At 44.6% G+C, this 19467-nt stretch overlaps 1 protein-coding gene and 1 pseudogene across 2 annotated transcripts in view; one reads left to right on the forward strand and one right to left on the reverse strand.

The window, feature by feature from the left end:
* Positions 1 to 19467, reverse strand: part of LOC309667443 (late cornified envelope protein 2A-like) — a 345865-nt pseudogene that overhangs the window by 260985 nt on the left and 65413 nt on the right. The window contains exon 6 of the transcript XR_014268573.1: positions 14034 to 14160. The product of XR_014268573.1 is annotated as a late cornified envelope protein 2A-like (transcript). The remainder of the gene's footprint in view (positions 1 to 14033; positions 14161 to 19467) is intronic.
* On the forward strand, positions 4777 to 15582 carry S100A10 (S100 calcium binding protein A10). The gene is made up of 3 exons (XM_082475932.1): positions 4777 to 4968; positions 12062 to 12214; positions 15170 to 15582. The coding sequence occupies exons 2-3, from the start codon at positions 12083 to 12085 to the stop codon at positions 15329 to 15331; spliced, it is 294 nt and encodes a 97-aa protein (XP_082332058.1). The 5' UTR covers positions 4777 to 4968; positions 12062 to 12082; the 3' UTR covers positions 15332 to 15582.

Here is a 19467-nt window from a genome sequence, read left to right on the forward strand (position 1 = left end):
AGCAACTATACTCCAATAAAAATTAATTTTAAAAAGTAAAAAATAATAAAAATGCTTCCCTGAAACCCATGGGGGAGTTCAGGTTTTTGAGCATTAGCTGCCCAGGACTTCTTGTCTGGCACCTACAATAAACGCTGCACTTTCCTTCGCCACAACCTGGGGTCAGTAGATTGACTTTACTGTACACTGGCGAGCAGACCGAAGTTTGCTTCAATAACAAGCAGGGTATCCCAGGTGCCCTGGAGAAAGGCACCTCCTCTTGAGACTCATCCCCATCTGAGGCCCTAAGGGACTTTGCACTCTCCCCATGCAGAACTGAGGCAATTCCTGGAATAGACACAATACCTCACAATTCCATGCCCTGGCACATGCTTTTCCCTCCTATCTGCCCACCCACAGAATGTGGCTAACCCTTACTGGTCCTTTAAGATCGCCATAAACAAACAAACAAAAAGGACAGTCCCTGATAGGAATCTATCCTAAGAAAATAAACATGGGCAAAGATGTTTATTCAAAAGTAGTTCTTTTATATATAATTATTATTTATGACAGTAAAAAATTGGTAACAACCTAAATGTTTGAAAAATATGGGAAATGTTTAATAAATTGCATTTCCCTATTTAGGGTGTACTAGTAAAGCCACACTTGGGGGTTTGTTGTTTTGTTTTGTTTTGGGGGTTGCCAGCAAAAAGTCTTGACCAGGCAACTGTAAATTGGTAGTTCTCAACGGAACTGCCATGGAGGACTGTTGTGACTCCTTACTAGGGTTCCGTAATTGGTGAATAAAGTTTCCTTTTGCTACAACTATGATTCAAACCATTAATACAATGCTTTGGAAACCCAGGACTTTGGAAGTCCTGTCCATCTTGTGGAGCTGCGGCCACTAAGACATGGGAGCCCTCAGAATCTGGCCAGCAGGCCAAAGAAGAGAGTAGAGAAGCCACAGTGTAATTGAATACAGTTTTCCCTTGGTACCCTTGTGGGTACTGGTTCCAGAAACTCCCCCCATACCAAAATCCACGGATGCTCAAGTCCCTTATATAAGATGGTACAGTATCACATATAACCTACACACATCCTCCGATATATTTTAAATCATCTCTAGATTACTTGTAATACCAAATAGAATGTAAATACCATGCAAATAGTTGTAAATAGTATGTAAATGCAATGTAAACAGTTGCCAGAAAGGCAAATTCAAGTTTTGTTTTTTGGAACTTTCTGGAATTATTTTTCTGAAAATTTTCGATCCATGGTTGGTTGAATCTGAGGATGAGGACCACCCAGATATGGACAGCCAACTGTAGTTACTTGTTGAGTGGGAAAAAAAAAAAAAAAAATGAGTGAGTAAATGAACAATCATGCTCTTGATATTTAATGACATACAAAGTAATAAAGATACGTTATTATGGGACAAAAATAGAATACATAATTTTATAATCAGTGTGGTCACAATTTAGGAATTTCACATCAGAAGCAAGAAGAATGAATTTGCTTATTTTTAACAATTTTCAGCACTTCCTAGCTCTTCACTAAATAACTACCACCCAACCCACCAATGGATTTGACAGCAGTTGTCACAGTGGCTATTGTTTGCCAATTCTGGCTGATGCCTGACAGCTCTTTGAGGAAAACTGGATGTACTCTGTTGGAGTACAGAAAGCTTTGGAGTTCTTTCTTCCTATTGGATTGCATCTGGAACTTTTCCTTTGCTGCCCACTTTTTTAGTGAGCAAGTTTGGTGAAAGGTGGGAGAGACAGATCCATTGCCTCAACTAACTTTTTCTGAATTCCCTTTAAGGATCAAATTCAACAATCCCTTCTGGGTTCAATTTTCAAAAAAAAAAAAAAAAAAAAAATCCCCCCTGGACTTCCCTGGTGGCGCAGTGGTTAAGAATCTGCCTGCCAATGTGGGGGACGTGGCTTCAAGCCCTGGTCCGGGAAGATCCCACATGCCGCGGAGCAACTAAGCCCGTGCGCCACAACTACTGAAGCCCGCGCGCCTAGAGCCTGTACTCCGCAACAAGAGAAGCCACTGCAGTGAAAAGCCCGCGCACTGCAACGAAGAGTAGCCCCTGCTCGCAGCAACTAGAGAAAGCCTGTGTGCCCAACGAAGACCCAACACAGCCAAAAATAAATAAATAAATAAATCTACCTAAATCCCCAAATTATATATATATTTATTTATTTATATTTATATATGTAATATATATGCATAAAAAGACTAAAAGGTATGGACAGAAATAATCAAAAAAATCTATAAAAGGAATAAAAAATAGTTGTATTTGAGCCAAACTGAGGATGATACCAAAGGAGACACAGATTCAAGAAGCACTTGAATTGTGTTCCACTGGACTACAAATGAGGAGGCTTATAAACGCAAAAACTGCAAAATTACATAAGTTGTTTGTCGAGAATTAAAATTAGATCTGGCAAGAAGTAAGGGTGCTTATTAAGTAAGGGTTGGTTGGCGTCCCAAATGGTTGCACAGTTACAAAGGAAGACCTTAAGACCATGAGGTTGCAGCTGGCAGCTGCTAGCAGATACTGGGTTTTTTGTTTGTTTTGTTTGTTTGTTTGTTTTTTAGCCACGTTGCACGGCATGCCGGATCTTAGTTCCCCGACCAGGGATGGAACCGGTGCCGCCTGCAGTGGAAGCGAGGAGTCTTAACCACTGGACCACCAGGGAAGTCCCTAGCAGATACTGTTTTGAGAGGGGCTGGTGGTGTTCTTGAGTCTGATACAGTTCAGAAAATTCAAGTTCTTAACGATGTAGGAACTATCTGAAATCACATTCACAATGGTCACCCACAATGGACTCCATTTAGGATGCCTGAGCCACACTTACTCCATTTTGATTTTTTAAATGTACTCTTTTCTTTAATGATTAAAGCAGATGTACAATGCATGTTTGGCCACAAAATAGGCTCTTCTAGTTAGCATAAAGTTTAAGTGAAATCATGTATAAGCCAAAATGGCTTCCCCATACCTCATAATGTAAAAACTTCTTCCATCAAAGGAAATGTATAAAAGTATTTCTCTTTGGTCCATGAGTTTACAAATAATCTTATTTTCCTTTTTATACATTGGTATATTTTCCAAACCTTCTACAATAAGAATGTAACCTTTTTTACAATCAGATTTAAAAGTCATGGTAAACGTTATTGTTATTTAAGAACGTCTATCAAATGCTCCTCCTCCAGGAATTGTTCTGCGACCATTCCATGGGGACTTGGAGGACCCTCCTCAATGTTCTCACAGTGTCCCTTCGTGTCCTCTATCATTCACTGAGCTCACTGGATTTTAGCCATTTGCTAATCTATCTTCCAACAAGATTTGAAGCTCTTTGAGAGACAGGACTGATTCTTTGATTTCTGAATCCCCAGGCCCTAGCACATACATGAAGCATTCCTAAATGTTTGTGAATCAAATGAAGAAATCAAATAAGGAGTCTATAGTATACGGAACTCAGGTATTCTCATTCTAAACCCAGTTGCATATTTCCTGGAACTAAAGGGATCTAGAATTTTCTCCATTCTTGACTGTAACCTAAGGCCTAGGAAGAACTTAGGAAGCCTATGTTTTTTGCAGGAGTGCCCCCCTGAACATTCAGCACCAGTGTTGCAGGAACCCAGCAGAGTGAGAGCTGAAATCCAAGTTGAGTTTTTCTGGCAAGAGCCAAGATTAGTCACTTGGAGGCACTTGGAGGATTCCCCAAGTCTGTTCATTCCTTTGGGATCACTCACTCCTCCCGGGACCTCCCCTGGGAACAAAGGAAAACCCAGGACTTGGGACTGGGCCCTTTTCCACCAACAGCTGCTAGTACTTTACATTTAACCTAAACCACAATTAAAATAAAAGGTGGGGGGGGGGGACTTTCCTGGTGGTGCAGTGGATAAGTCTTCGTGCTCCCAGTACAGGGGGCCGGGTTGGATTCCTGATCAGGGAACTAGATCCCACATGCACGCGGCAACTAACAGTTTGCGTGCCACAACTAAGGAGCCCTCCTGCTGCAACTAAGACCTGGCACAACCAAATAAATAAATATTATTAAAAAATATGGGGGGGGGGGGAACAGCGTCAGCTAGGAAACACTTAGGTTTTCTCTAAATTTCTTCTAAAGAGTTTGAGGACCAAACAGGCCAATTTCAGGACAAAAAAAAGGAGATCCTGAAACAGGTTTCGACTACGATGGAAGCCATTCACACTAAAAGGGGTAAATCTCCAGTTCAACAAAGGGTTTGTAATGCCCTCGAGCTGACTAGCCACCAAACGGCAGCCACCCCCCTCCACTCTGCGAGCAGGCGCTGGCAGGGAACTCGGCTTCTCCGAGAGTTGCCCGTGGACAGGCGGCCCAGGCCTTGGATGACCCTCCCAACTGACCTCCTAGGGCCTAATCTGAAACCAACCAAGTCTGACGCCCTCGCGGTCGTTAGGACTCCACGGGCCCCTCCCTGCAGTATCATCTAGAAAATAATTCCTAGACCTTTAGGTTACGGACGAGCGCTTACAATCTGGTTCTGGGCCAGCGCGCCCCACCCACAGAATGGCTGGATTCTTGGATTTGCATACTCACTCGCTAAAACCAAACCCGAGAGGAAGGGCACGGCCGAGGGTGGGGAATACCCTAAAATATTCGAGAGTATTTGAGTAGGAAGAGAAGTTTACAGTATTGCTCTCACTGGGGGCGGTGGGGAGCCCTGGAGCGAGGCTCCTCCGCACAGCGAAAGAAGGGTGTGTGTGCGCTGCGCCCGGGGTGTGAGTGTTGGGTGCGGGGGCAGGAAGAGGAGGGAGGAGAAGGGGTGGGGTGAGCGGAGGCCCTGACACCGGCCCAGGCTCCTCCTGCCTCCCCCGCTCCCCACCCCCACTTACTAAGGCGCCCAGCCCGCGGCGCTCTGCTCACTGGCCGCGCGTCCCCGCCACCCGAGCGCCCCCGCCAGCCGAGCCTCCCCGCCGCGCCTCCTGCCACGGTGAGTTCCGCCCGTCGGTCCCGGGCGGTCCCCAGCCCCAGGCCCCCCGCCCGTGGAAACCCCCGCATCGGCGGCTCTGGCTCGCCCGGCTGGCTTCGCCGGGTGTCCCGGGCGCCAGGGGGCCTGGTCGACGATCGGCTGGAGATGGGGAGGTATCTGGGCCACACCCTGGCTTGGCGAGCAGCGCCCCTGTCCCGCCCCGGCGCGACCCCCCAGATCCTCGCGGGCGGGGGGAGGGAGCCCTTGTCCTTCACTACTGTACCTCCGTGTTGGTGCCCCGGGGTCTGCTCTCTCCTACCTTTCGGTTTATCTTTCTTTACACCCACTTTCCTACTTTTCGACTAGTCGCCCCAGTTACCCGAAGCCCCGCTTCTGGCCCCCTGTCCTGGCCGGCGTATTTCTTTGTGTGCTCCGGCTGCAGGCTGACCTCTGTCCAGATGTTCGTAACCACCTCCTAGCTGGACGGCCCGTGCAGGCTCGGGGAGGGCTGGCGGTTTCCCTACCCAAAGGACACCCCTCAGCCCCTCTCCCCGATGCTTCAGGTTGGGCTTCCTGTTGTTTTGTCTGCTAGACGGGAAGGTTCTTACTGCCGACCGAGGGAGGAAGGTCTATTAGTTTTCTTTATAATGCAGTTTTGCTGGGGGGTAGGGGTAAGAGGGGGAGGGAAGCCTATGTGAAACCTGTGTGAAGTGATTTGTGTACTGAAAGGGATCCCTTCTTGCTGTCTTAAACAAGTGGAACTATACAGAGATAGAGGAAGAGCAGGCTTAATGAAGGATCTTCTAACCCAGACTAATCTGGCCCAGTGCAATGAGCTGTTGGTACCTGGTCACGATTTGAGCCTGGCCAGACGACAGGCGCTGCCCCTAGGCCTGGATACCACACTCTCTCGCCTCGACCGAGCTCCACCTAACTGAAACCCGGAATCTGCCTTGTTGGGCCGGGGTGGTGGGAAAGCAGAGCAGCTAGCCTCGTGCCAGGCACAGCCGAGCCCTGGGCCAGACTCTGGAATACACTAAGCCCACCCCCTTCGCTGGGAGCTTTCTGCAGGGCGTGGTTAGCACAAAGGGCTCCCGGATTCTCCTAGTGGAGGCCTGTGACTCAGTTGTGAGACCGTGAGGGTGTGGCCCGGATGGTTCCAGATTCTCTCTGCAGATGGTTCAGACAGAACACTCCCTGAAGGAAAAGGGGAACTGTGCCATCTTAGAGGGCATTTTCCAAGAGGAAGTGAGTCACACCAGGACTTGGCCCGCAATCTGAAGGAGAGGTTTCTTGACTGAACTGTGGGTGAAGACAGCAGTTAGACTGGTAGGGCCATGGCAGAACTGCTGCTGGGTTATCGGCTTGTATGCCTGCTGGCAGGCTGCCCCAGCTTTATTTGGGAGGTAGCTTTTCCCGTTAAGAGGTTTGCAGTTGCTGCAGATGCTTTTTCCCCTGCAGCCTGAGTTTCAACCTGCAGCAGTGGATTTTTATATCCTGCACCTCAGGTGAGGCCAGGCTCAACACCCTGTCAATGATCTTTGCCTCCAACGTGTTGCAGCAAATTGCAAAAGGTAATGATAGGCATTAGGGCAGGAATGAGTTCATATAACTCATTTGGAATTTCTTCATCAGCCCTGCCCCCACAGATTCCTCTCCAGTTTCTATTTAATCATCTCTTCCAAATGATGCATTCCTTCCTCGACAGCCAGAAGCTACTTTCTTCACTGTGGTCCTTGATACACCATTTGGAGATTCTTATTTTGGTTCTTCAAATTTTCCTGAGGGTCTACTGAGCATAGAACCCTGAGTTCTAGGTGATGGTCTTCCCTGGCTTTTCCTGCATACAACATCAGATGGCCCTTTTCCTCCCATGTCTGGCCCCTGTCCAGCCTCTCCAGCAGCCACTCCAGTGAGGTCAGGCCTTGCGCTGGGTGGAGCTGAGACTGAGTGCCTCCTTGCTTTCCATGGACAGCTCCAAAAATGTGAATTTTTTAGAGCACTACCCACTTGGTATGGCCTTGATCCAGTACAGTCTTTTAAAGTTGAGGGAAACAATGGAATCCTTTCAGAGTTATAATGTGCAGATTAGCACTCAGAGTGCTGGGAAAGCTAGACTGATCTTTTTATTTATTTATTTATTTATTTTATTTTTGGCTGTGTTGGGTCTTCGTTTCTGTGCGAGGGCTTTCTCCAGTTCTGGCAAGCGGGGGCCACTCTTCATCGCGGTGCGCGGGCCTCTCACTATCGTGGCCTCTCTTGTTGCGGAGCACAGGCTCCAGACGCGCAGGCTCAGCAATTGTGGCTCACGGGCCTAGTCGCTCCGCGGCATGTGGGATCTTCCCAGACCAGGGCTCGAACCCGTGTCCCCTGCATTGGCAGGCGGACTCTCAACCACTGCGCCACCAGGGAAGCCCCCAGGACTGATCTTTTTATTAGGATCTTTCTTAAGCTTCTCATTTTCCCGGGACTCAACAATTTAGGAATCTCACATCAAAAGCAAAAAGAATGAATTTGCTTATTTTTAACAATTTTCAGCACTTCCTAGCCCTTCAGTGGGTTTAACAGCAGTTGTCACAGTGGCTATTGTTTGCCAATTCTGGTGATGCCTGACAACTCTTCAAGGAAAACTAGATGTACTCTTTTAGGGTAGAGAAGGCTTCAGAGTTCTCCTATTGAATTGCATCTGGAGCTTTTCTTTTGCTGCTCACTTTTTTTAGTGGGAAAGTTTTATGTTTGGTGAGAGGTGGGAGAGACAGCCTGGATCAGATACATTGCCTCCACTCACTTCTTCTGAAATCCCTTTAGGGATCAAATCAAGAATGCCTTCTGGGTTCAATTCCCCATCCCACCTCCCCAACCCCCCAAATTTTTTTCTTTTTAAATTCCTCAAAGCAAAAGGAAGGAAACCTAAAACACATTTTAGATAACAGATGTTTGTTTTTACTGACATTCTGCCAATTATTTTCTGGGTGGGCTGTAAGAAAAGTAGGGTATGGACAAGACACGAAAGAGCAAAGTAGATCAGACTTCTTGCTCTTTGGAAGTCTCCTTTTTGAAATTATGGCCTGGATCTGGGCATGGGTCCAGAGCAAACATTTGGTATTGCTTAGGAGCAGACACTTTTCTAAGGAGGCCTCCTACTTCCCTGCTACTCCCAGAAGGATCAAAATTTACATTATTGTCAATTTCCTTCTTACTGATTCATTGAGCAGGCTCTGAGGACAGGGCGCTAGCTTCTGGGACCCTGCTACTGGAGCCCCCAGTTTAGTGTGGAAAGAAACAAACACAGTTAACTAGAATTCAGGACATATTTTAAAATAGTATGACCTTAGCTGGTGAACTCCCCAAAGGCAAGCATCATGGGGCAGAGGCGGTGGAGAGCACACCCACGTGTGCCTAACGCCATGACAGGGTCATGCAAAGTAGGTGCTTGGTGAAGGAACAGAAAAAATGGAAAATTGAATTCCCACCGCTGTAACTAAATTTGTAAAGCTCAGGATTCTTTTCGGAAGCGAAAACTACACAAAGACACGTGAGCTTCCACTCTTCAGACCTGTGTAGGAGATACACAGACATAAGAATAAAATGATTCAATAAAAGGTGAGTGAATGATGAAGTAGTTAGAGCCTGTGGAGCTCACAGTGAGAGAGCAGTAAAGTGGGATAAACCAAAACTCAAGAAAACGGTAAGAGTGAGAAGAGAAAGAAAAGTCAAGTCGTGTTGGGTGACCAGACCTGTTTAGCAGGGCGCACCGTTTTCTCCTCCGCTATGGAATGTACTCTGCTATGGAATGTACTCTGCGGTTCATTCATAGGCCGCCCCTTTCCGGGCCCTTCCCAGCCCTCACCTCCTCCCGCAGAGCTCCCAGCCTCAAGGGTTTCAGCCCAGACCCGGTAATCACACCTGCACGTCAGCTCCAGCCAAGGGAATTGTTTGATTGATTCATTCGCTCATTAGCAAACACTAAACCACTATTTAGTTGTTCGTGGATAGAACTGAATAATTCACAGTTCTTAACCTAGAGGAACTTAAATCTAAGATAGAGAGACGGGCAAATGATTAAATGGATGGAGTGTTTCAGGTGCCAGAGTAGGCTGTCTGGGGAACAGAGGACGCTGCAGCCCCTCAACCCCAAGCCCAAGGCTATCCATTGGAAGTGTTTCCGAGCCAGAAGCTATAGAGTCCCTGGGTGGGACTCTTCTGGGGCAGGGGCGTGTGGAAACGGCGAATTCAAGTCCCTGAACTGCTTGCTGCTTTAGCAACCAATGGTCAGTGCTTCCGTCAGCCCAGGCCGGGCAAGCCCCACCTAAGATGGGAGGGCCGGGCAGGCTGACTCAGTAGGTCAACCGCTGCACTCTGGAAGAGCTGTAGGATTCATCCACTAGCCGAAAGAACAGTATTAATCACATCTTCCCCTTTTCCTTCATCTTACTTTAAAACCAGTGTACTGGCTTCACCTTCAAAACGGAATAACTTGCTCATAACCCAGGTCAGTGCCCTCAGGGGCCTTGGTTACTGATGAGAGGGTGGTCATCTCTGGTTTTCAAAGCTGTTTTCACTTTCACAACCTTAGATCTCCTGAGTAGCCCCTGATCTACATTCTTATTGCAGAACAAACAGGGAGTCTGTGCTGACTGCTGTGTCCACAGCCCATGTGCTGAGTAAACAGCAGAGGGAGATCCAGTGGGGCAGGAAAGCTCTGGCACTTCACAATGAGCATAGACAATCCAGGGCTGGGTGTGGAGTGACCTGAGTGCTCACTAGAGGAAGATTGGCCTCACTCTCTTGAAGAAGGTATTCAGGGGTGGCCAGGACTTCCTCAGCTTACAAGTTGTATTTCTTAGAGGTTCCTAAATTAGCCTGTTTCCTATTTTAGGGGTCCTTACCCTGCTGTATTCCCTTTCTTACTTCTCTGGCTTTGCAGTGCATTTTCCTTCTGCTCTGCCCTGTGAAGAATGTGAACTAGGTGTCCCACAGCCAGTTCCAGTTTCTGGGATCTTTGGGCATTTGTTGTGAAGTGCTCTGCCACTTGAGCTTGGGCACGGGTATTTTTAAACCTCTGTGGTGGCTGACTCCTTTCCTGAGATATTTCAGAACTGGGGTGGGATGCCACAGCCTTCTCCCACAGGTGACTCATTCAGTTCAGTTCTCTTGTGTCGCTGGACTTCCAGAGCCAATCCAGGCAAGGCTGACTCCCTCTAAGCCCACTGCCATCTGAAGCCAGATCCTGGCTGTGTCAGGAGAGAGGGGAAAGGGTGTGGTTCCCCTGGAATTCATCCCACAGTGGACCTTGAGTTGGCTGCTCTCTCCAAGAGAACTGCTTTCCAGATGAATCATGCCAGATTCTGGTTTATAGCATTCTCTAGAGTATAGCATTCTTTGGCATGCTGATTCCTGTACTTTTCTGGGGATTAAGGGGTAGAACTTTCGACTCTTAAAGTGTAATTTTTCAATCCTCATGTTCACCAACTCCACCTTCTCTGTAACAGACAGCATTTACAAATCTGTGCTGAGCACGCATATGTCAGCGGAAGGAACCAGACTGAAAGCATGTCTCCAGTTCCTATTGAGACTCTTCAGGGGAAGTTGCCAGCCTCTCCTTCAATCTCTGCTCTAAACTTATTCTTGATGGTTTTTTGTGGTTTTTTTTTTTTTTTGAGTGGTATATTACAGTCTCAATTCAAATTCACCTGTTTCCTATCCAGTAGTGATTTTAGGTGGTGTTAGCCAAAGCTACTCCATTCTGGCTAAAGCATGCCTTCCAGTTAAGCAAAATTCACTGGGCTCCTATTAAGTACCAGGTATTGGGTCTTGATGAGACATATGCCCCCAGATTATTACACCTGAATATAATGATCTGACACATCCTTTCCTTTCTTTTTTTCTTTTTCTTTTTTTTTTTAATTAAATTTATTTATTTATTGGCTGTGTTGGGTCTTCGTTGCTGCAGGCGGGCTTTCTCTAGTGGCAGTGAGCGGGGCTACTCTTCGTTGCAGTGCACGGGCTTCCCATTGCGGTGGCTTCTCTTGTTGCAGAGCACGGGCTCTAGGTGTGTGGGCTTCAGTAGTTGTGGGACGCAGGCTCAGTAGTTGTGGCACACGGGCTTAGTTGCTCCGCGGCATGTGGGCTCTTCCCAGACCAGGGTTCGAACTCGTGTCCCCTGCGTTGGTAGGCGGATTCTTAACCACTGCACCACCAGGGAAGTCTCTTTGTTTTAAACTATTCACAATGAAAAGCTCTTCCTTTCTTTCCCACTGCACCCCAGACTGTGAGAGTAGCTCTTTTGTCTAGTGCTACCAAAAATATATCAGATCCCCAAAGGAATTAGGATATACTATTACTTGTTCCTTCTCAAGGAAGTAGATAATGGGCTTTGGGTAGCTTTTATTTGGGTAGGGCAACTGCATGTTACTACCAAACATGCAAATGTCTTTGTTACAATCAATAACAAGTTCAGAACTTTAGTAAAGAATACATGGAATTCCCTGGCGGTCCAGTGGTTAGGACTCGGCACTTTCACTGCAGTGGCCTGTGTTCAGTTCCGGTCAGGGAACTAAGATCCCGCGAGCCACGTGGTGAGGCCAATACATGCTCAGGAGACAAAATTCATTTTTAAGCAGATTTCTAAACCCTAGAATGACTGAACAAGGTTACCTAGTTAAGCTTGGAGAGTTGAAGTTTTTATATTAACCAGGCTTGATTGTGTGGGTTGTTGGTATTCAGCCATATCCATATCGAAGAGTCCCATTTACCAGCGCTAAGAGAAACCGAGAAACGTCTGTTCTTTCAGTAGGTGCTTTGTCAGTTAAAAGGAGGGGCACTGATCTTGCTTTTACAAATAATTAGTATTTTTATTCTTCATTAGGTGATTTATGCAAAATTAGCAGGCAACTAGATAAATCCCTTATTCAGAGCACCAATACCTGAACTGCCTATTTCCATCAGCAGGAGGCATAAAACCTGAGTGAACTGGTCCTTATAGTCATTGAATTTTACAGCTGAAAAGGATTGAATGAATGAGCTAATCACCCTCTTCCAATCATTCTCAAAAGACTGGTAATTCATGTCGCTTAAAAGTTAATGTAAATTGTTTCTTTACATCCTTTAATAGGTTCCAACAGACCTCACCAAAATGCCCTCTCAAATGGAACACGCCATGGAAACCATGATGTTCACATTTCACAAATTTGCTGGGGATAAAGGCTACTTAACAAAGGAGGACCTGAGAGTACTCATGGAAAAGGAGTTCCCTGGATTTTTGGAAGTAAGTGTTGAAAGGCTCAGAAAGAACCAGAACCAGATGTAAAAATCAATGCTTCTGGGCCCTAGTTCCTTTCCCTTCCTCTTTCCAGCCCTTCCCTGTGGAAGTCACTACTAGAAAGGTGTTTTCATTCATTTACTTATTAAACATTATTGAATGCCTACTGTTTGTAATATACTAGGGGAGGAAACAGAAGGTAAAGAAGACACAGCCCCTGCCCTCAAGGAGCTTACAGTTTGGAAGTGAAATGAGACTACACACAAATCACCATAATGCGAGGTGTTAGAAGGATTCCATCTGGAGTCATCTGTGTCCATTAAGACAGAGTTGCAGGAAAGAAGGCCTTTCACCAGAGTAATCAACCAGGTTGCCTTGTTGCCCTCAGGTCCATAAACCTGGCACTGGAGGTACCACATCCTGGTCATATACACTTTGAGCAACTTGAATCTCCCTTCTTAAATTAAATCCCTTTAGATAAAGGCTTTAAAATTTTTTTCCAGCACTGCTCTAAAGTAATGGTGTCAAGCATCTGCTGAATGAGAGCCAAGCGGCACTCCAGAAATAACTGCTTTTCACATTGAAAATGCAATGAGAACACAGGAGCGCAGTTTGAGTTTATGCCTCACCTTTGACAGATCGAGAGGTCCGTGAAGACCAGAAAAGGATCTGCCATGAGCTCAGATACACCACTCAGGACATTAGGCAACAAGGCACAGTTGCCCTTTTACATCATAGGCCCTCAAGAGATGGTTGTTGCGTTTCACTGAAGGTGAAACATTGCCTAACAAAATATTAGATTGAAATGCAGGCCCTTCTCTCCCTGCCACAGCCAGAGTCATTTGAAGGGATCATTACTGTGTTTGGTGTGCATTAGCCTCTAAAGGGTGAAGGGAGGAGATGGTAAAAGACAGGGTTCTGCCTCTTGTCATCTGCCTGGTAAACAGCATTAATCAAGCCCCTGATTCCTGACTCATTAAAATAGGGTTTTGTCGTACATGATGATTTACATGTTATCAATACCAGTCAAATAAACAGATATAAATAGCTTAACTAGTATCTCAGAGCTGCAGTTACCACAATGCTATCCCAGAATGAGTTAGCGGATACTGTTGTTCTGCTTTTGTACAGTTCTGTGATAGAGCCCCAGACCAGGACCCTAACTGGGAAGGTTGCTTCAGCTTTCTGTGCCTCAGTTCCTGCCTCTGGAAAATGAGAGGCTGGACATGATTATCTCCAAGACCACATTCACTCTCTGTGATCCTTCCAGGCAAGCATAAAATTCAAGGACAAAATGTGCTCATTGTAAACCTGCCCATCACACAAACAAAGGTGTTCTTGGTCTACTTCTAAACACTCATTGTGTTGTTGCATAAGTTAGAAGCCAGGATGATATCATGTGAGACGAAGATCCTTCCTCCCTACAGGCTTTGTGGCTTGATAAACATAAAGTGTTCAGTACCGAGTACTGAACATGGCAGTATAATTTATTCTAAGCATGGGGTCATAATTCCAAGCACACCCACACTCGCTGCATTCACAGGTCGTTTTGTTTCTAAAGTTGACCCCTTACATCATCCAAATTTCACTCCTTCTGACCACAGCCAGGAAGCTGGGGTTAAGGCCAGAATTAACTGAAACCCACCAAAAGCAGAGGTAGCTGCATAGACAGGTTATAGTTGATTGCGTAGGGCATGTAGGAAATGCTGCTGTTTTACCTTAAGGGATTTCTGAGTGCAGTTTATAAACATCCAGCACACTTGAGACACTGAGTATCAGTTCCCCCACTCATCTATACAATCAATGAAATTCATAAATATTTTACCTGAGTCCTTTAACACCTGTAAAGGGCCATATTTCCCTCTGGCTGATGGCATGGACCCTACGGGAGAAACCACACTTTCCCACTTCTAAGCATCATCACTACGAAAAGGAGTGATCAAGCCAATCACCTGGAAAACAGAGTAAAAGAAAAAACAAAGGGGATCTTACCTGCTCATCTTAGTTCCATGTATTCATGCTAGGCATTGAGAATCATGGGGAGTTTTATAACTCCATCACACATACTGCTTTTGAAGTACATCCAGTGTAAAACAAAGAGTACGTCCAGCAAAGAGTAGAGGATGGCATAGATTGACCAACTTATTAAGAACAGAAGCAATCTTAGAAACGCTCTAGTCCAACCTCAATTCTTAGTTGTTACACGAAGGCCCACCAAGCTGTGTGACTTACTCAAGGTCACCTGGCTAATACGATATGAAGCCACCCTAGACTGGCCTCAGCTGTGCCAAGAAATGAGGACCATCTGCCTGAACTCTTTAAACCTAACACACCCCAGGGCATCATTAACACCTCTTTAAAATCCATAGGACAATGATCTGAAATTTACTCCCTAAATAATCGCATGAGGTCTTTCATAGGAGTTTCCTTCTTTAAGGACTTGACCATGCTATCAGGAATGAAAGTTTGTCAAGAGAATATAAGTTTAAACTACAAAATGGGGGAATTTGGGGTGGTTCTCAGACAGAATTTTGTGATTTTGAAAATTGTGGTAACAGTTGGACTGTAAGTAAAGCATGTCAGAAGGCCATGCTGGTTTCTAAGTGGACTGAGAGTTCAGAGTCGTGAGTCCCCCTTCTCTGGCACTGAATCTCCTCTTTCTAGAAATAGGCTGTTTCTAGTCCCTGAGTTATATAAAGGAATGCCATGGAAACCTCTTTCCTAGCTTGAAATAAATATGAATTTACTGAAATTTACTGAAATTTACTCAAAGCAGAAAAATACATTTAGATGACCTCCAAAGATCACTATGACCTAAAGCAAGAACTCAAATAATTAGGAGATTACATATATAGCTGTCAGCAGTACAAATCAAAGAAGCTCGTCATTGCAACCATTGACTCGTATTTCGTCATTGCAACCATTGACTCGTATTTCTTGCCTCTGTCCTTTTTTTTTCAGAATCAAAAAGACCCTCTGGCTGTGGACAAAATAATGAAGGACCTGGACCAGTGCCGAGATGGCAAAGTGGGCTTCCAGAGCTTCTTTTCACTAATCGCTGGGCTCACCATCGCATGCAATGACTATTTTGTAGTACACATGAAGCAGAGGGGAAAGAAGTAGGCAGCATTGAGCAATTACTCCCACCCTGATAAGAATTCTCATAAAGGGTCACTTAAGGAATCTGCCCCACAGCTACCCCTGTATAAGGATTTCCTGAGCAGATTGGGACCCTTAGAAAATGTACAAATAAAATCCAGCTCCACCTTGAGAAGCAGAGAAGGAAGAGTCAATTAAAGCCAGATAAGCTTTTGATTTTTATATTGCTTGCATCCCCTTGCCCTCAATAAACAAATTCCTTTTTTAGTTCTGAATTTGAGACAGAATGTTTGTTCTTCTTCAGAAATGTTTGTTCCCTGCTTCATTCACAAAGAGCCCACATGCCCTTAAGCATCTAGTGCAAGGCAGAGCTCTTTCCACAGAACCTGCAAAATGGGAAAGCACTCTCCACTCAGGCTTGGAGTCTAACTTCTCAAATTGATCTGCCCTGTAGCTGTTCCTAGCTGAAGGACAACAACTCCAAGGATTTAAAGAAGGCACTTCAGGGTATATTCCACCTTTATAATTCCTGGCATAGTCCTGCCCAGTTAAATCAGTGCCTTTCCAACCAGCACTTTGTATGCCTGAGATGTCTGAGTCCATTTCTCATAGCAAAGTTTCAGCAAACTAGGGTAAGAATAGTTCCATAAGACAACTAATCAAAATCAGAGTCTAGTGTGATGCCTCTAACAATATAACGTTAACATTTTTTTAGCTGTCATGAGATGCCATGATTGTACTAAGATGTCAGGAAATAGGCTAGCCATGATTTATAATATAATGGGGTAGTGCTCTTTTGTTGAAAATGAAATGCCAGTACTTATGTCTTGATAAATAGTAGAATGTTTCTCCCAGCCCTTTCTGTGTCTGTTACAAGCTTCAGCAGATATGCATTCCATAGCTATTATTAAATAGCTATGCTTATTAATAATACAATATTCTATATTTTTATAGAGAGATGAGGTATTAATTGGCACATGAAATTGTCCCAATTAAATAGGTCAATGAAGATGGAAACATCAATATAACTCTGGGGGAAAGTTCAATATAAGGTCATCCACCATCACAAGGAAAAGCATGCAAAAGGGAACAGGATAGTCCAAAACTATCTTTGGGGAAAGGATATCTGTAGTAAAATCAAGGCCAAAGATAAAATTCCAACCATTTTATTTTGTCTCAGCCAACAAGTGAACAAGGTAAGACAACTTATCTTGTTAGCTATAGTTAACAGATAGCTCTGCAGCTATAGAGTTATATCAATCAGCAGGTTTACAAAGAGAGGGATTTACTGCAAGATATTAAATGGAGGAGCGGAGTTGGCTAGCTAAAGAACTGACTCGAGGAGTGATTCCCAAATCCATGCCATAGAACTCGGCCCCCAAGGGAACTGCTGGCTCAGGAAGCTGCCTGCTGAACTGAGAAGCCGTTGCTAAAGCTAGCAGCTCCAGAACCACACAACCCATGGCACAGTCCACACTACCAAATATGGGTACCCATTACCCTGCCTCTTTCCACACATGACTTGGTTCCCACATCCAAGTATCAAAGAAGTGCATCTCATTACCAGAAACTCAATCACATCAAAACCTGAACTGCAAGGGAGTCTGGGGAATAAAGTTTTACATTTTCCAACCTCTACACACTAGGAGTTGGCATGCTGGTCCACCATATCTGCCACAGTGACAATTCTTAATTCTAAGAGAAATCTTCCGATGGACCTAGAGACGGTCATACAGAATGAAGTAAGTCAGAAAGAGAAAAACAAATATCGTATAATATTGCTAATATGTGGAATCTAGAAAAAATGATACAGATGAACTTATTTGCAAAGCAAAAATAGAGACACAGACATAGAGAACAGCGTATGGATACCAAGGGGGGAAGGGGGAGTGGGACGAATTGGGAGATTGGGATTGACATATATACACTACTATGTATAAAACAGATGACTAATGAGAACCTACTGTATAGCACAGGGAACTCTACTCAGTGCTCTGTGGTGACCTAAATGGTCAGGAAATCCAAAAAAGAGGAGATATATGTATACATATAGCTGATTTACTTTGCTGTACAGCAGAAACTAACACAACATTGTAAAGTGACTATACTCCAATAAAAATTAATTTAAAAAAAAAATAAGAGAACTCTTCCAACCTGTATGTTAAAGAGATTATTGCTCTAAGGAAACGAGACTCTAAAAGATAACCTCTGACAGCTACAGGGAATAGAGAAGCAAACTGGCCCATCCCAGTAAGGCAAACTGTCTCTCTACATGAGAATGTGTATCAGTCCAAATTTACCCTTTTAGTTTACACCACCTGCGTCCTGGGGCAACTGTGTTTACTGGGTGTTACAAAATTGGTGTTCAGTTTGCAAATGGGCAGGTGAAATTGTAACACAGGGATATTATAGGCTCAGATGTCCCCAAATCCATAGCAAGCTTTCACACTCTAAGCCTCTTTACCTGAAAACAGAAAGAGAACTATCCCAGGAGAGAGGGCTCTGGGGCTAGGAGAGAGGAAGTATCATTCATCTTCACAGTGGATTTGTAGAGTCTAAAAATTTCTAAAGCAACGTATTATTCCCAGAACATGGCCTCAGATGCTCTGGCCAGGGAATCACCTGAGTCACTGTATTTGGGGTGTGTGTGTGTGTGTGTGTTGGGGCTGGGAGGAGAGGAGAGGGATAGTGGACAATAACACACTTTTTCTCACCTTAGCCCCAATGCTCGAAGCACTTAGTAGGGAGCTAGTACAAGGAAAATTAAAAGGCTATTTATGGTTTGAAATCCTACACGGCTTTCCATGCCAACGAAAACACAGGGCTCCCACAATCTGACCTGCTGAAACAGCCGTTCGGAGCCGCAGCTTAATGGCTCCCAGGGGCAAAGCTGCAATTATGCCAACAGTCATCAAGAGGAACCATCTGGAAAATTCCACTCATTCTGCTACAGGGCTGAGTTGTATAAGCAGATCCTGCCCCTCCCCACACCCAGCTGTGAAGGAAGAACGATTAACAGTACAGAAAGCCAGTTTCAAACGTGCTGCAGAGCCGACCCTGAAAAACACCTCATTTTCTCTCTTGGAGCCTGACCATGAGCCAATTACTTGTGATTTAATACTTTTCTATCCAACTCATCTCAGTGGGAGACCAAGGGCAAGTATATAAACCTCTCTCTCAATTCGACCAATTTGAAAGTGATTGTTCAGGTAACTTCTCTGGCTCTTAACCACAGAGGAATAGTTGTGAATAGAAATTCAGTCATTTGGCAAATATTTACGAGGGCGACTATATGAATGACACTAAGCAAAGTTCTGTGGCAGATATAAAGAAGCAGAACAGGGCCTGCTCGGGGAGATTATAATCGGGTTGCAAGTAAATAGATAAAATAGACAAAAAGTTAAATAACAACACAACAGAGGATTGGCAAAGGTGAGATGTGATGGGCACCCTTGGTCACTGTTGATAAGAATGTAATTTATACAACCCCTGGAGGAGGCAAAAGTTGGCAGTAGGGACCAGGATCCTCTGATGTGTTTTCTTGGATCCAATATTTCTATCCCTAAGCATTTCTCGTAACAAAGTAATCAAAGATAGTGACAAAGATTCATATGCAAAGATATTTAACGCAGCATTCTTTAGAATAGTTAAAACCCAAATAAAACCTCCATGTCCAATGATACGGTTATGGTTAAATAAGTGTAGATGCACATGGGATACTATTGGCTCATGAAAACCATGACTGAAGAATATTAAATAAGATGGGGAATTGTCTATGTAAAGCAAAGCAGACAGCAAAATTGGTATATAATGGGATTCCTCCCTTTTTAAAATATGTGTCTGCATACACACACAAAGACCAAAGGAAATACACCCACGTGTGTTTTAGTTTCCAAGGTAGGAGTTACTGGCCTGGGAAATTGTTGTCTCCCAAAAGAAGTTTATGAGCTTATTTTAATTTTCTTCTCTACACACTGCTAAGTTACCTAAATTTTCTATAATAATTCTACTTTCGCAATCTGGGAAACAAAATTCTAAATAATATTTTTTTAAAGCGCATGTGTATTTATTGAGGATCTACCATGAGTCAAGACCTGTATGAGATACTTCTTAAGCATTATCTTATTTAGTCCTCACAGTAACCCTCTTATGGCATTATA

The sequence above is a fragment of the Balaenoptera physalus genome, assembly GCF_965194825.1.
Source record: "Balaenoptera physalus genome assembly, chromosome: 1".
Taxonomy (NCBI): Eukaryota; Metazoa; Chordata; class Mammalia; order Artiodactyla; family Balaenopteridae; genus Balaenoptera; species Balaenoptera physalus.

Coding starts and splice junctions, on each gene's coding strand:
- S100A10 (XM_082475932.1), top strand. CDS start 12,083: ATGCCCTCTCAAATGGAACACGCCATGGAAACCATGATGTTCACATTT. Junction 12,215..15,169: donor AGTTCCCTGGATTTTTGGAA/GTAAGTGTTGAA, acceptor TTTTTTTTTCAG/AATCAAAAAGACCCTCTGGC.